Below are 15,011 nucleotides of genomic sequence, written 5' to 3'. Positions count from 1 at the left end.
CCACCCCCTTCGCTACTCATTGCCCTGGTTTTTGGGCCAAGCCTTCCCCATATGTAATTATTGCCTTTTAGCAAAAACTCTTGAAGGAGAAAAAAAAGCTATACAGGTATGGGACCTGTTATTCAGAATGCTTGGGACCTTTTTTCTGGATAATGGATCTTTCCATAATTTGGATCTTCATACCTTACTGGAAAGTCATATAAACAATAAATAGGCTGGTTTTGCTTCCAATAAGGATTAATTAGATCTTAGTTGGGATCAAGTACAAGCTACTGTTCTATTATTACAGAGAAAAAGGAAATCATTTTTAAAAATTTGTATTATTGCTTCATAATGGAGTCTATGGAAGACGGCCATTCCGTAATTCAGAGCTTACTGGATAACGGGTTTACGGATAATGGATCCCATACCTGTACTTGTTATACCTCACAAATTAAACGTGAATGAGCCTGGTTCATTGCTTTGAATGGCAGTGAAATTGGTTTGGCATGTTAATGTACAGAGAGACTTAAAGATCACTGCTGTCCAAGAAGAGTCCTGTAAATCCATAGTCTTGTAAAACCCCTATGGAAAAGAAGACTTTGCTATTTGTAGAAGAATGTCATCAGACCGTACATTACAACTTAGTGCATTTCATGTAATACTAAAAATAGCAATTTCTACGTTGGAACATCTGTATCAGGGATTCCTTTATTGATTTGCTCATAAAAACATTTGGTTATTTGTGGCATTTAGGGGATTTCTGATGGCTGCTTTCTTCATTCTGTTGGCACCTCTCCATATTTCACTTTTCTGATATTACCAGTGTTGCCACATTCCACTCTGGTTTAGTAGTCATACACTGAGGGCCAAAAATAAACCACACACATACCAAAACAGTTTCAGGGGAGGACCGGTATTCCTACCATTTTTGGCCACATTCCAAAGGCAAGCAGCCTAGACATACCTCTTTCAAGTTCAGCACTGATTGGTCGCTTGCTTCCTACTTCTGCTGTTGTTGGCCAATGGGGAACTCCTCACCCAATTCTGCTGTGGTTTGGCATGTTATAGATTCCTTAACAACCGGTTCTGAAAGCACTGAATGAGCAGAATAAGAGGGATTTGTACACACACACACACACAAGAACACCATTAGACAAATACTGATATATTCTATATTTTATTGGCTAAAGTAGCAGTGGCAGCCTCAGGTAATTATGAGCTGTTCATTGTGTAATTTTGAACCAACCTTACTCTTGGTGTGGATACATCGAATTCCTTTTTAGATAGGTATAGGTTGCATCACTCTTTGAAATTCGCTTTGTTGTCAACATCAGTCCCAGACAGTAAAAGTGGCTGAAACCAAACCAATATCAGGCCCGAGTAGGTACAAGTAGAGCAAAGTAGACACTACAAAACCCCCCAGTGGGGAGTTTTGTGAGTTCATCGCTGTGATTTAATTTAACCCACCCCCCCAAAATAGAAAAAAAACCCTCCTGCCTCTATTCCTTCTAACTGGTCTATTCACAACTAAAGGTGACTATACACTGAGAGATCCGCTTGTTTGGTGGTGTCGCCATACAGATCATAACGAAGGATAACCGGCGGTCGGATCGCAGGACCGCATCAGGGAACAGATTCGGGATTTTTAGTCCTGTCGACATCTAGCTGACTTTCGGGCAGATATCAATCGGGAAAGCCCGTCGGAGGGCTCCATACGCGGGCCAATAAGCTGCCGACTCTGTTTGTTGGCAGCTTTTATCGGCCTGTGTATGGCCACCTTAAAGGAGAGCAAAACCCCCCCATTAATCAAAAATTACTACAGTAAACTAGAATGAAAGTCAAAAAAACATGTAAAGCTCAATGAAAAGGCCATTAAGGGGGCTAATTATTTAGAATCGTGTTTTTTTTTTTTACACGAAAATTCGAGTTTATTTTTTTGGTCACAAAAAAAACAACTACAATTTTTGGAGAATTATTATACCCCGACACTGGAAATAGCTCAAATCCGTAAATATACCATTTAAAACCTGTTAATAGCCTTCATGATGTTCGAGTTTTTTTCGGAGGGTTTTGCCTTAAACTTGATCAATTTGAGTGATTTAAGATCTAAACCTCCCCCAAATCGATTGGGATATACATTACAAAAGGTCATATTTCCCCTTTAGCTGCTTACTAGGAACCACATAGGACTTTTTATGGTTTCCCTGGTTTCCAGTGAGGCAGAGTACAAACCCAGTCAATTTACATACAGTATCTGGGAAGCATAAGGAAAAAGCTCAAAAAAAATACTGACATGGAATCTTGATTCCATGTCAGTCGATACCAGACAGCAATTTAGTTGTAAATGATTTCATTACTAAAAGTAAAAGTTACAGTACAAGCAATAAAGAAGAGGTAGAAACGGAAGGTGGATAAAATCTAAAACCCTAAACTTGCTTGGTACATTCCAGTCTGTAGATGCCAAGGAGACTACAGTAAAGTCTTCCCCTCTTCTTGGTCTTCTCTAAGGCTTATAAACTGCTGAAACCCATTATACTGTATACTCTTAATTCCACCAGAAAAAACAGAGCTTAAAGACATACTGACACCAAAAATTAAACCTTTTTTTTAATTTTTCATAACATTGTCTTTGCATTCAACTTATAATTCAGCCACAAAAGTATTTGTCCAATGCTTTGACATTTCCTTCCTGATCCCCCATGAGGAGGGCTGCCATATTTGTCCAGCAAGAGTCCGTTAGCATTAGAAGCTATAAGTGACAAGCTGAGAAGGGCTTGGGCTAGAAAAGCTGTTTAGAAATAGAAAAACTATTAACATGCAAAACGGAGCAGGAATGATCGTCAAAACGCAACGTAATTACGTCACCGACCGTAAAACCGTATATGCATCATTTATCTTGCGAGAATTTGGACGCCATATGTAAAATGCGCTGTGGTTTTAAACTTGCAGATCCTATAGAGTCTATTGATTTTGTAGTTTCTTGACGTATTGCTGTTTCTGCTAAAAAACGCCAATCCAATACTGGCGTTCTGTGGCGGATTTCAGCTTGCAAGCGCCCTATAAGAATTGCCATAGTCCGTTTTCCATTAGTTTCAGTGGTAGTGCAGTTTATGCGTATTTACGCCTGACGGAGCTTTTTTAAAAACGCAACGTAAAAACACCATGTCTGGCCTTGCCCTTACAAAAGGAGACCTATCAGCGTAAAATGATCAACATGACCTATAGGTAACTTTTAGGGCGTTATTTACCAAACCTTGATTTTTTTCTTTTCTGGTCAGGCTGTTTGGGGCAAAAAATCAAATCAGTCAATGGGAGATGTCCCTATCCCAATTTGAAGATATTGTGGTATGCGCTGGGTTTAGCCAGATAAACCTAAAATTCAAGGTTTTTGGGATGATTAGGGAGAATATTCCAATTAAATTGTACGATTCCCTTATTTTTAGCAAGTTTTTCCTGATGGACTTTTTTTGAGTTATATTATTGATAAATAAGATAAAATCGTGGATGAGCGTTTGCTCGAGCTTGTTTTAATAAAAATGAGATAAATTTGAGTTTTAGTAAATAACCCCCTTGATGTACATTAATATTTTTAAAAGTAGCTTTTTAGGGGCATATTTAGCAAGGGTCGAATTGAAAATTCGAAGGAAAAAAATTCGAATTTCGAGCTATTTTTGAGTACTTCGACTAGGGAATAGTCCAAATTCGATTCGAATATGAAAAATATTAGAAAATTCGAATATCGAAATTTATCATGTACTGTCTCTTCGACTTCAACCATTCACCATCTAAAACCTGCCGAATTGCAGTTTTAGCCTATGGAACCTATTTGGAGCTAATTGGTGGACTTTGAAAAACCAAAGTTTTTATTTGGAAATACTTTGAATCAAATTTGATCTTCCTTCCATTCGAATGATCGAATACAGCCTATTAACCCGCAAAATAAAAAACGTACATTTTTTTAATAAATTTCAGTTGGTCTTTTTTAATTCGAATTTTGAAGTTATGGGAGTTCAAAAAAAAAACTTTTTAATTCGAAATTCAACCCTAGATAAATCTTAGTGTTAGTTTACCAGCCAATCGCTTTCTGTGACCTGGGCCCACCTTACCACATGAACCTCCCAAAATGCACTAAATATGTATTAAACTCCAAGTCCAAAGTACGCAAAGGAAAGTATGATAAAAACACAGAATATATGTCACAGATATCAAGATAAAAATATTGCGCAAGGGGTAGGAGAAAGGACAAACAGTATTTATCTATACATAAATGATCTTCTGCTAGGAGAAGCTGATTGGTTGATGTATTTGTACACAACATACCTGAACTCATACATATTCTTTTTAATACATTTTTTTTTCAATCACATCACCATCCATGAATATGTACCTGCAAATCATATGACAAATATATGTAGGGGGGGCCTATATATAAGAAATGTTCTTTTTTGGAAACATTTTATAAAGCCCCCAAAATATATTCTGCCAAATCCAGCGACAGGGTAATTGGGGGGTAACTCCTCTCCAATTCAACTGGTGCATACGAATCCCTTACCAGATACATATAAAATCTGAATGCTGGATGGGTGAATTAGCAATTCATTTAGATGTGTATTACATTGCTTGCCAAAAAACAATATAGCCTGTAGCACTTAAATGGGTGGTTCGCCTTTAAGTTAGCTTTTAGTACCGTATATACTCGAGTATAAGTCGTCCCGAGTATAAGCCGAGGTACCTTATTTTACCTCCAAAAACTGGGAAAGCTTATTGACTCGAGTATAAGCCTAGGGTGAGAAATGCAGCAGCTTCTGGTAAGTTTCAATCAAAAAATTGAGGGTTTCTGCTCCCATTGGAGGTGCCGGCGTCTCGTTTTTGGATGCCGGCGACTATTCTTGGACGCCGGCGAATATTCTTGGAGACTATTCTTGGATGCCGGCGAATATTCTTGGACGCTGGCGACTATTCTTAGGCGCAGGCGACTATTCTTAGATGCCGGCGACTATTCTTAGACGTTTTTGCGCTTGACCCTAGTATAAGCCGAGGTAGAGTTTTTTAGCATATTTTGGGGGCTGAAAAACTCGGCTTATACTCGAGTATATACGGTATGTTATAGAATGGCCAATTGTAAGCAACATTACAAACATTTTCATTTGGCCTTCATTATTTTTTTGAGCTTTCAAATGGGGCTCACAAACCCTAGAAATCAGATGGCTGAAATTTCAAACAGGAGAGCTACTGAATAAAAAGCTAAATAACTCAAAAACCACAAATAATAAAAAATTAAAACCAATTGCAAATTGTCTCAGAATATCACTCTACATTATACTAAAAGTTAATCAAAAAGTGAACAACCCCTTTAATTAATTGTCCATGAGCCATGCATGAATGGATCCAGATATAAAGGTGGCAACCCTACTCAAAGTTTATGTTTAGTGGGGCTCCAGGTTGGAGTTCTGTATTTGCATTTGAAGGGCGGTGTAACCAATAGTGAGTAAATATGATGTCTGATTGTTCTAGGGTATTTCCTGCTCTAACTTAAAATAAATATCATTACAATGCAAACAGTGTTGGTTGACAGAAGGTTATATGAGTTTAGGATAACCCCATAACTGTACGTAAGCTCTGTGCTTATAAGGTCAAGAATTGAGTGTACTCTGGAAGCTATATATAATAAGGAGAGCACAAACACGTCATTGCCACGTCATTTTTAGTAAACACAACATTTATTTCTGGAAACCAAGACTATTTGTGATCTTATTTGGGCTCATTTATAAACACTGGGCAAAGTCACACCTGGACAGTAACCCACGGCAATCAATCAAATGTTTGCCTTTAAAGTTCAGCCTGCAGGGAAAAAAAAGCTAACCATGGTTGGTTGCTATGGGTTACTGCTAGGGTTGCCATCTTTTCCCCTGACGAACTACAGGGGAGGCGGGGCTGTGATGCAGCGGGGGTGGGACCTTGACAGCAGGGTGGGGCTGTGACATGGTGGGGCTATGACGTGGAGATCTGTGATTGCCCGATCGGCACATCAATCTCAGGAAATCCTGCCAGGTTTTCCGTATTTGGAAAACCGGGTAGCCAGTTTTGACCCAAACAGCCCTTAAAAAACCGGGCTGTCCGGGTCAAAACTGGAAAGGTGGCAACCCTAGTTACTGTAACTGCCCACGTGCAGATTTGCCCAATGTTAATATGTGAATCTGCCTGAGTTCGCACTGGTATTCTGATTGCAATTAAGCAAGAACTACTGGAGGCTAAATATGTCCATAAATACTGTATATAGTGCCAATGCAAGCTGACGACTCTGCTTCTCCAGAGTGAGCAGCTTATTGTCCTGTGTATGGAGCCTTTTTGATGGGCTGCCTGATGTGGCTGAAAATTAGGGTTATAAAATCCAGTCAAATGAGGACCAAGCTGGCACAATGAATAGGTCCCTTCTTGACAGTTCTCCAAAAAAAATAATTTGAGTAGAGATCAAAAATTAAATCAGCCCAATTGGCACAGCTTGTCGCTGAACAAATTGAGTATACCCACCTTAAGTTAGTGGCACACGGGAAGATTAGTTGCCTATGATTTTTAAAAGCGAGTTTCGGCGACAAGTCAATCGTCTTTCGGTAAGTAAAGATTTCAAGCGATTTCAGCTTCCAAACGATTTACATCCCATAGTGCAACCCACACGGGAAACAGAAATGATGTTCTTACCTCCCTTATCGATATCGCATGTTGGATTTGCGTGGTTTCCCAGCGTTCTTACATGCTTACGACATGCCCTAATAAATCATCGTAAAATTCACATACTACTACTAATCTCCCTGTGTGTTTTGCTATCGTAGATTTCAATACTTCTGAATGGGCTTGCTATTTCTAATAAATCACTCAAATAAAGGTTTCAATTTCGATCTCAAGTAGCATCATGTGTGAAGTAGCTGGAGCTTTACATTATTCTCAATGAGAAGACAAAACGATCGACTTGTTGCCGAAACTCGCTTTTTTAAAAATTGCAGACAACTAATCTGCCCGTCTGCCACTACCCTTAACATCACTGTTCATAACTGTGGTGAAAATAAAAGGGAGACACAATATCACATAAATGTTTTGTTTTTTTAATCTTTCTTTAAGTCATCTCCAGACTGCCCTGAGCAAGACATTCCAGAGAGTCATCATTGATTGCTTGGAGAACCCGGAACAGCTCAGGACCATGCAATTTCCAGGTGAAAATTGCACTCGCCCCAGAGACCATTCACTATACTTTTCCTGTTAGGTCATATTCTCTTTATTGACTAGGAACTCGCATTCCTTTAGTTTTAACAAGCATTTCAGTTGGTTCTTAAGCCTTATATAAATACTGCATGGAGGGGTAAAGGAGTGCAGAGATAAGGGGAGGAAAAGGGAAACTAGGCAGAAAGAAAGGAGAATATGATTGGGGGAAACAATAGACTGAAATTGGAAGCGAAGATAAAGGAAAGAGAGAGAGAGTATTTAAAGGAATACTGTCATGGGGGAAAAAAAAAATTCAAAATGAATCTGTTAATAGTGCTGCTCCAGCAGAATTCTGCACTGAAATCCATTTCTCAAAAGAACAAACAGATTTTTTTATATTCAATTTTGAAATCTGACATGGGGCTAGATATTTTGTCAATTTCCCAGCTGCCCCTGGTCATGTGACTTGTGCTCTGATAAACTTCAATCACTCTTTACTGCTGTACTGCAAGTTGGAGTGATATCACCCCCTCCCTTTCCCCCCCCAGCAGCCAAACAAAAGAACAATGGGAAGGTAACCAGATAACAGCTCCCTAACACAAGATAACAGCTGCCTGGTAGGTCTAAGAACAACACTCAATAGTAAAAACCCATGTCTCACTGAGACACATTCAGTTACATTGAGAAGGAAAAACAGCAGCCTGCCACAAAGCATTTCTCTCCTAAAGTGCAGGCACAAGTCACATGACCAGGGGCAGCTGGGAAATTGACAAAATGTCTAGCCCCATGTCAGATTTCAAAATTGAATATAAAAAAATCTGTTTGCTCTTTTGAGAAATGGATTTCAGTGCAGAGTTCTGCTGGAGTAGCACTATTAACTGGTGCGTTTTGAAAAAAACATGTTTTCCGATGACAGGATCCCTTTAAAATGATTAGGTAAGTAAGAAGATGGAGGATTGGAGAGGATGATTGTAAGGGGGAAAGGAGGATAGGAAAAAGAGTTGAGATAAAATGTAAATAGGAAAAACAATAAGAAAGGGGGCAAAAATCATGCCACATACTGTAGCTGTATCGTTATTATTCTAGTCGCTAATTTTTATTTATTTATTTACAGCCTCGTGGTGGAATTTGAGCCCAAATTGACCCTCGTCAAGAGGCTACAAACATCACCTACTCAAGACTGGATCATGCTGTTCAGATCTGGTGACTTCTTAAGAGCTTTCCAGAAAGCAATGTCCCCTTCCCTACTCTTTTCTCCGAAGTTATTTAATAAACACAATGAATGGCAGTGATGTTGTGGGGCTTACCTGCAGCTGGTTGGATCAGTGGTAACTTGGCCTTTACTACTGTACAGTATCTTAGTAGGCATCTTCCAAATGGACATGAAAGCCTATGAAGATCATTCACTATTATGAAAGAAAAAGGGGTGAACAAACAGTATTGTAAATTTTCATCAGGCAGTGCAAACGGAATCCTGTTCATATATGATGTCACAGATCTTGGAAAGAAAGTTGTGATGTCACTGACAAAAAAAACGATTTGATTGTTCTTCCAGCATGAAGCTGTCTTTTTTTTTATTGTGGATCCCATTGAAGATGCAATCAATGAATTTAATGAATGATAAAATCACTGTACGCATCTGCTTATCATGCTATAGTTCTACATTACTTCTTACGTGAACATAATTAGAGTTGCATTGAATGTTGTAATTGTTTTTTTATTGGATTTGTTTAGGGTGGAGGGGCCAATTTACTAATCCCAACCCAGACTGGTGAGTGACAAACTCCCGATAGAACATCTAAAGGTCTCCCTCCTGCTCTAAAAACTCAACTGTACCCTTATCTTACATATTACAAGTTCAATGAATGGGCATCAGCTAGTAGTAGTGTCTACTCCAACTGGTACCAAAGAGAGAGCAATTTAAAGGAACAGTAAAGTGTTTTTTTTGTGACACTGCAACTACGTATCAATATATACCTTGGCTCATGGCAGCACTGCTCCTCACCAGAACCTGTAACTCAACAGATACATGTCGTGAATTAAAACCACAGTTGGATGGTTATATCTATCTTTATAATAGCATTGTTAGGTATGCATTGTAGAAGTCACTGAAGTACAATCTTGAGGACTACAGATATGTTGTTGGTAGGGTTGCCACCTTTTCTGGAAAAAATACCGGCCTTCCTATATATTTATCTTTTTTCCCTATTAATAAAATTGGGATCAGCCATCATTTATACTGGCCAGGCCAGTAAAACATCGGGCAGGTGGCAACCCTAGTTGTTGGCTGGGCTGATCTTCCTTTTTGAGCTACAGCTGGAGGTAGGGCTACCATCAGGCATCACAGGGCCCTTTACTATTAAGTTACCAGAACCCCCTCTACCTCCACCAGGGAGGGAGTTAAGACTCATTGATCACCTGGGCAGAGAACCCTATTCAATAAGTAGAATATAACCCAATGAAAAAAATAGATCCATGTATGCTATTATGCTAAATCCTGCCCACAATCCACCCATACCCGCCCCCACTATACAGCAAGCCCCTATCCCCTTTGTGAACTGTGAATTACACTTTTACATCTCTTGGAACCGTGAGTGCTGTACCCCACTAATGGTGGAACTGTCTGTAGGGCCACAGATGATATATTGGCAGGAGGGACAACATTTGAAATTTAACTTAAGTTGAAGGACTTCAAGTATTTTGGCATGGGTGCTAGGACTTGTAGACCTTTTACATCTAGAGAGGCACATAGGGTGCTGGGAATTGTCATGGCAACAGCTATATTATTATTATGGGCATTGTGACTGCGTATAACCCCATGTTTACAGTGAACTAGGCGGGATTGCTAAGAAAGGCTACTCAATAGTGATGGGCGAATTTCTCCCGTTTTGGTTCGTGAATTGCAAATTTTGACACCGGCGTCAAACAATTTGACTCGCATTAAAGTCAATAGCCGCCTTTAATTGTCGCCAGCATTAAAATGCTTGACGCCGGCATAAAAAAAAAAAAAAAATTTAAAACACCAGCGAAGATTCGCGGCAAATTCGCAAATAGGAGATACTCTGCAAATTTGTGCCTGGTGAATAAATTCGGCCATCACTATTATTACTCTTCATAGAATCAGAATTTGATATAGGTATTATACCTTACTGCCATGCACATCATACGATTCGATCCTACTGTAATTATTATATATTTCAGTGCAGTCTATGCAGAACATGACCGTTACACCAATGCAGTTTATTTATAGTATTACTATATATCACTGAATATCACAGCAGGCTCTTTTCTTATTAAAATGACTTGTTTACATAGGTACTTAGCCGTGGCTTAAAAAAGAAACCGTTCCATCATCCTTCCGCTTCAGGAATTCCAGTCTAGTTTCCAGCGGAGGGTGAGTTTAAACAAAAAAAGAAGCTAGAAATAAGGATGTATCTTCTTTCTTTGGAAACATAAGAATTTGGACTTGGGTCTGAAGTCACAAGAGTCACGATTTTTTTTCCATCTGAAATAGTAAGGGCTTTTATTGTTTTTTTGTATGAATATGACATAAACAGAAAGGGAAATATAATCTTTATGGTAGTTTGTGGAAATGCTTTATTAAGTCATGGGAAACCACAGTGTAATTGACGCATGCTTTAAACCCTGGGTATGTTAAATGATACTGTTATAGTGTAGTCTTTAATGCCATTGTCTCCGGTACTCACCTCTGCATTACTTTTCTAGGAAAATAAGATGTCAGAACCCAAGAAATGACATTCATTAGTTAAATGAAACTGCTGGATACACTGGATCTGCTTATAAGAAAGCATGCGGTTGTGCCATTGTGTATTACTTGTGCAACATTTCATTATAAGGAAATCCATCATCTCTTGTCACATTACCTTCCCAATATCCCTTGCTTTCTTGGCTCTGGCTTGCTGTAGGGATCACGCCCTCTTGGTGAGTACCGACTGATCTCTACTAGTCTCTGGATGACTCACTGAACTCTTATGCCGTTATAAGACATGATATAAGAAGCATACCAGTGTTATGGAGTAATGTTTATATATCACTATGACCATATGCATTTATCTATTCATCTATTGGCTTCTTCATATGGGTGGAGATGTCTCATCAGACTGCTGTGATAAATGGCACCATTGTTACCTCTGTCTACATGGAGATGTTTCCCTTTAACCCTTGGAATAGATTGAAGGGCATTACCAGTACCATAGAGTCTACCTGCGATTCCACTTTAAAGGGGTGGTTCACCTTTAAGATACCTTATCGTATGTTATAGACTTCAATATTTATTTTTTTTATAGTTTTTAAATGACTTTCCTTTTACTTCTGACTCTTTGCAGCTTTCAAATGGGGGTCACTGACCCCATCTAAAAACAAATGCTCTGTAAAGTTACAAATGCATTGTTATTGCTACTTTTTATTATTCCTCTTTCTATCCAGGCCTCTCCTATTTATATTCTAATCTCCTAATCAAATCAATGCATGGTTGCTAACATAATTCAGACCCTAGCAAGCAAATTGCTGAAATTGCAAAGTGGAGAGCTGCTGAATAAAAAGCTAAATAACTCAAAAACTACAAATATTAAAAAATGCAAAGCAAGTGCAAACTGTCTCGGAATATGACTCTATACATCATACAAAAAGTTAACCCAAAGGTGCACAACCCCTTTAAGGGTTAAATCAGCAATACAATCTGCTTTCGAAGTTGTAAATGATCATAATAAAAATAACTGTCACTTGCTGGTGTTTCTATATTACTCATTATTAACTATAAAGCGTGTGGGTGCTGTCATAAATACCTTAGACAGAGACATATAGGGGCAGATTTACTAAGGGTCGAAGAGAATTTTTAACTTCGAATTTCGAACAATTTTTTGGGTACTTCGACCTTCGAATAGGCCTAAATTCGACTTTGATTCGAAGTAAAAAAAGTTTGACTTCGAAAATCGAAGTACTGTCTCTTTAAAAAAGTTTGACTTCGACACTTCGCCACCTTAAACCTGCTGAAGTTTTATGTTAGCCTATGGGGACCTCCTTGAACCTAAGTTTTTAGAAGTCGAAGTAAAATCGTTCCATCAATTAAATCGTTCGATTCGAAGGATTTCATCGTACGATCGAACGATTTTACTTAGACCAAAAACTGCCATATTCGATTAAAAATGACTTTGACTTCAAATGTCGAAGTAAATGCAATTCGATGGTCGAATTTCGAATATTTTTACACTTCGAAATTCGACCCTTGATAAATCTGCCCCATAATGTATAAATATATGTAAGCCATTTTCACAATTTGCTGTTACTGGCCCTTTAAGCAGAATCACCCTGCAGTACCCACTAGTCACAAGGAAAGTCCATATGCCGTGGCTGACTTGTTGCCTTGGGCAACCAGGATTCTGTCATTCCAAACATCCCCCTAAAAGGGATAGAATAAAAAAAAATGATAGCAATATTACGTCAGAGTAAATCTGCTCCCAAAGAGTTCTGCCAAGGGCAACACTATGACCTCCATAGATATGATGCACACTGGTGATTGGGTGCTTTATTCTGCTGCAGGGCAATAGATGCCAATGAAGAGTGTTTAGAGGGCAAGAGTTACTTTGGCTTTCATAAACAAGGTCGCAATTACAGGACAAACTAGAAAATGAAATGTTGATATGCTGTGTCACATAGAAGCATGTTTAGGGCTAGATTGACTAAATAAAGCAAATAGAACACTGATACTTTCTGGGGACCAAGGGAAATAAAAATATATATATTGTTGTTTTATTATACTGTAACACTGTTAACTTCCTCTAAATCAGTATGTATATTTTCTGGGATTTTGCCTCAAGAACGATTACATAGAGAACTATGAACCTTTTAATAGGTTGAGACACACTGTTCTACATGGAAGTGATGTTCAAGGTAGGTTGGAAATATGATACTAACCTTTGCTGTATGTTCCCTAATTGTTGTTCACACTGCAGTACTGAACTACAACCACAAGAGGGGGATAGGGAAAAACATTATTGAGCTTCACAGTTCTGCTGGTTCTTATCAATTGCAGCTATTGCCATGTTTTCCACAGTCCCTTCCCAGTTACTATTATCTCACTGTTACTATAGACACCATCTCTCCCTACTATAACTGCTATCCCACAGCCACTGTCCCTTCCCAGAGACTATTATCCCACTGTTACTATAGGCACCATCTCTCCCTACTATACCTGCTATCCCACAGCCACAGTCTATTTCCAGAGACTATTATCCCACTGCTACTATAGACACCATCTCTCCCTACTATACCTGCTATCCTACAGCCACAGTTCCTTCCCAGAGATTATTATCCACTGTTACTATAGGCACCATCTCTCCCTACTATACCTGCTATCCCACAGTCACAGTCCCTTCCCAGAGACTATTATCCCACTGTTACTATAGACACCATCTCTCCCTACTATACCTGCTATCCCACAGCCACAGTCCCTTCCCAGAGACTATTATCCACTGTTACTATAGGCACCATCTCTCCCTACTATACCTGCTATCCCACAGTCACAGTCCCTTCCAAGAGACTATTATCTCACTGTTACTATAGGCACCATCTCTCCCTACTATACCTGCTATCCCACAGTCACAGTCCCTTCCCAGAGACTATTATCCCTCTGTTACTATAGGCACCATCTCTCCCTACTATACCTGCTATCCCACAGCCACAGTCTCTTAGCCCAGAGGCTATTACGCCACTTACATTATAGACACCATTCCTCCTTACTCTTCAGTCACACATAAAGTATAATCTAAATATGGTTATCTGGATTTGCTTAGTCAGATAAAGCAACATGTCATATTGTCTGTTACACCTGGAAAATAGAGTTATTAATACACAGCAGATAAACACTGTTCTTAAGTTATAATGTGAACTTTAATTAGACCTTTGCAAAACCATGCAAATAGTCATGCTAGAATTGCAATAGTTAATACTTGTACTTTTTCTGAACCAGCTTCATGTCCCTTTTAATACCCCGACATTCTAGCACATTCTGTAACCCTGATTAGCAGCAGAATAAGATCTGCCTGCCTGGGTCTGACATAAGTCGAGCATTTCTCATGACTTGTTTTGGGCATTTCCAACACTATTTATTTGCAGCAGCATTGTGATGGTGGAAATGCCAACCCTTAGGCTATGGGCACACAGACTGAAGGTTCTGGCTGTTGTCAGTCTGTCTATGTTTGCAGGCTGAGGCAAATCTCCCAACTGTCCCGTTTTTTGTGGGACAGTCCTGATTTTGACAGCTCAACCTTCATACTGAAATGTCCTGACTTTCTCTTTGATCTCCTGCACTGAACAGCCAGAAAAAGATACAACGTTTATAACTTATTTGGCAGAGCCCAGAATACTGCAGATACTTTTGTAACAATTTAAGATAAGTAAAAAAAATTGTAACAATTTAAAATAAGCAGGTCTCTTGGGTAAACTGTGATTTGTAGCTTAAATGGCAATTCACCTTCATTAGCAATACGGTAATAACACACAAAACCTGACCCTAAAACTCCCAGAAATGTGTTCAAACATTCCATAACCTGTCAAATTTTGTAAAATAGATTAGGTTTTGGGCGTGATCAAAAATGTTCGCCAAGCTGCGTGCGGCAAAACTTTTTGTCTGTGAAGCTGAGTTCAGCCCAAATACGTGAAAGGAGGCATCTCCGGGCTGACCTTAGCCTCAGCTCCACTGTGTGTGACTGCACACAGGCTGGTTGAATTCAAATGAATGGAGCAGGGGCCCTGAGCAGATCTGCTTCTCTCAGAATGACAAAAATAGACAGACTGACAACAGCCAGAACCTT

The 15,011-nt window shown here is 39.1% G+C and overlaps 1 protein-coding gene across 1 annotated transcript in view; it reads left to right on the top strand.

Moving 5' to 3' along the window:
• Window positions 1–11,486, top strand: part of necab3.L (N-terminal EF-hand calcium binding protein 3 L homeolog) — a 51,174-nt gene extending 39,688 nt beyond the window's left edge. The window contains exons 12-13 of the mRNA XM_041576214.1: window positions 7,099–7,190; window positions 8,294–11,486. Of these exons, the coding sequence (XP_041432148.1) occupies window positions 7,099–7,190; window positions 8,294–8,322 (121 nt within the window). The 3' untranslated portion in view covers window positions 8,323–11,486. The remainder of the gene's footprint in view (window positions 1–7,098; window positions 7,191–8,293) is intronic.
• Window positions 11,487–15,011: the final 3,525 nt, after the last annotated feature.

Source organism: Xenopus laevis, chromosome 9_10L (assembly GCF_017654675.1).
Source record: "Xenopus laevis strain J_2021 chromosome 9_10L, Xenopus_laevis_v10.1, whole genome shotgun sequence".
Lineage (NCBI taxonomy): Eukaryota > Metazoa > Chordata > Amphibia > Anura > Pipidae > Xenopus > Xenopus laevis.
The sequence above is the reverse complement of the archived record's forward strand: the minus strand, read 5'-3'. Positions and strand labels throughout refer to the sequence as shown.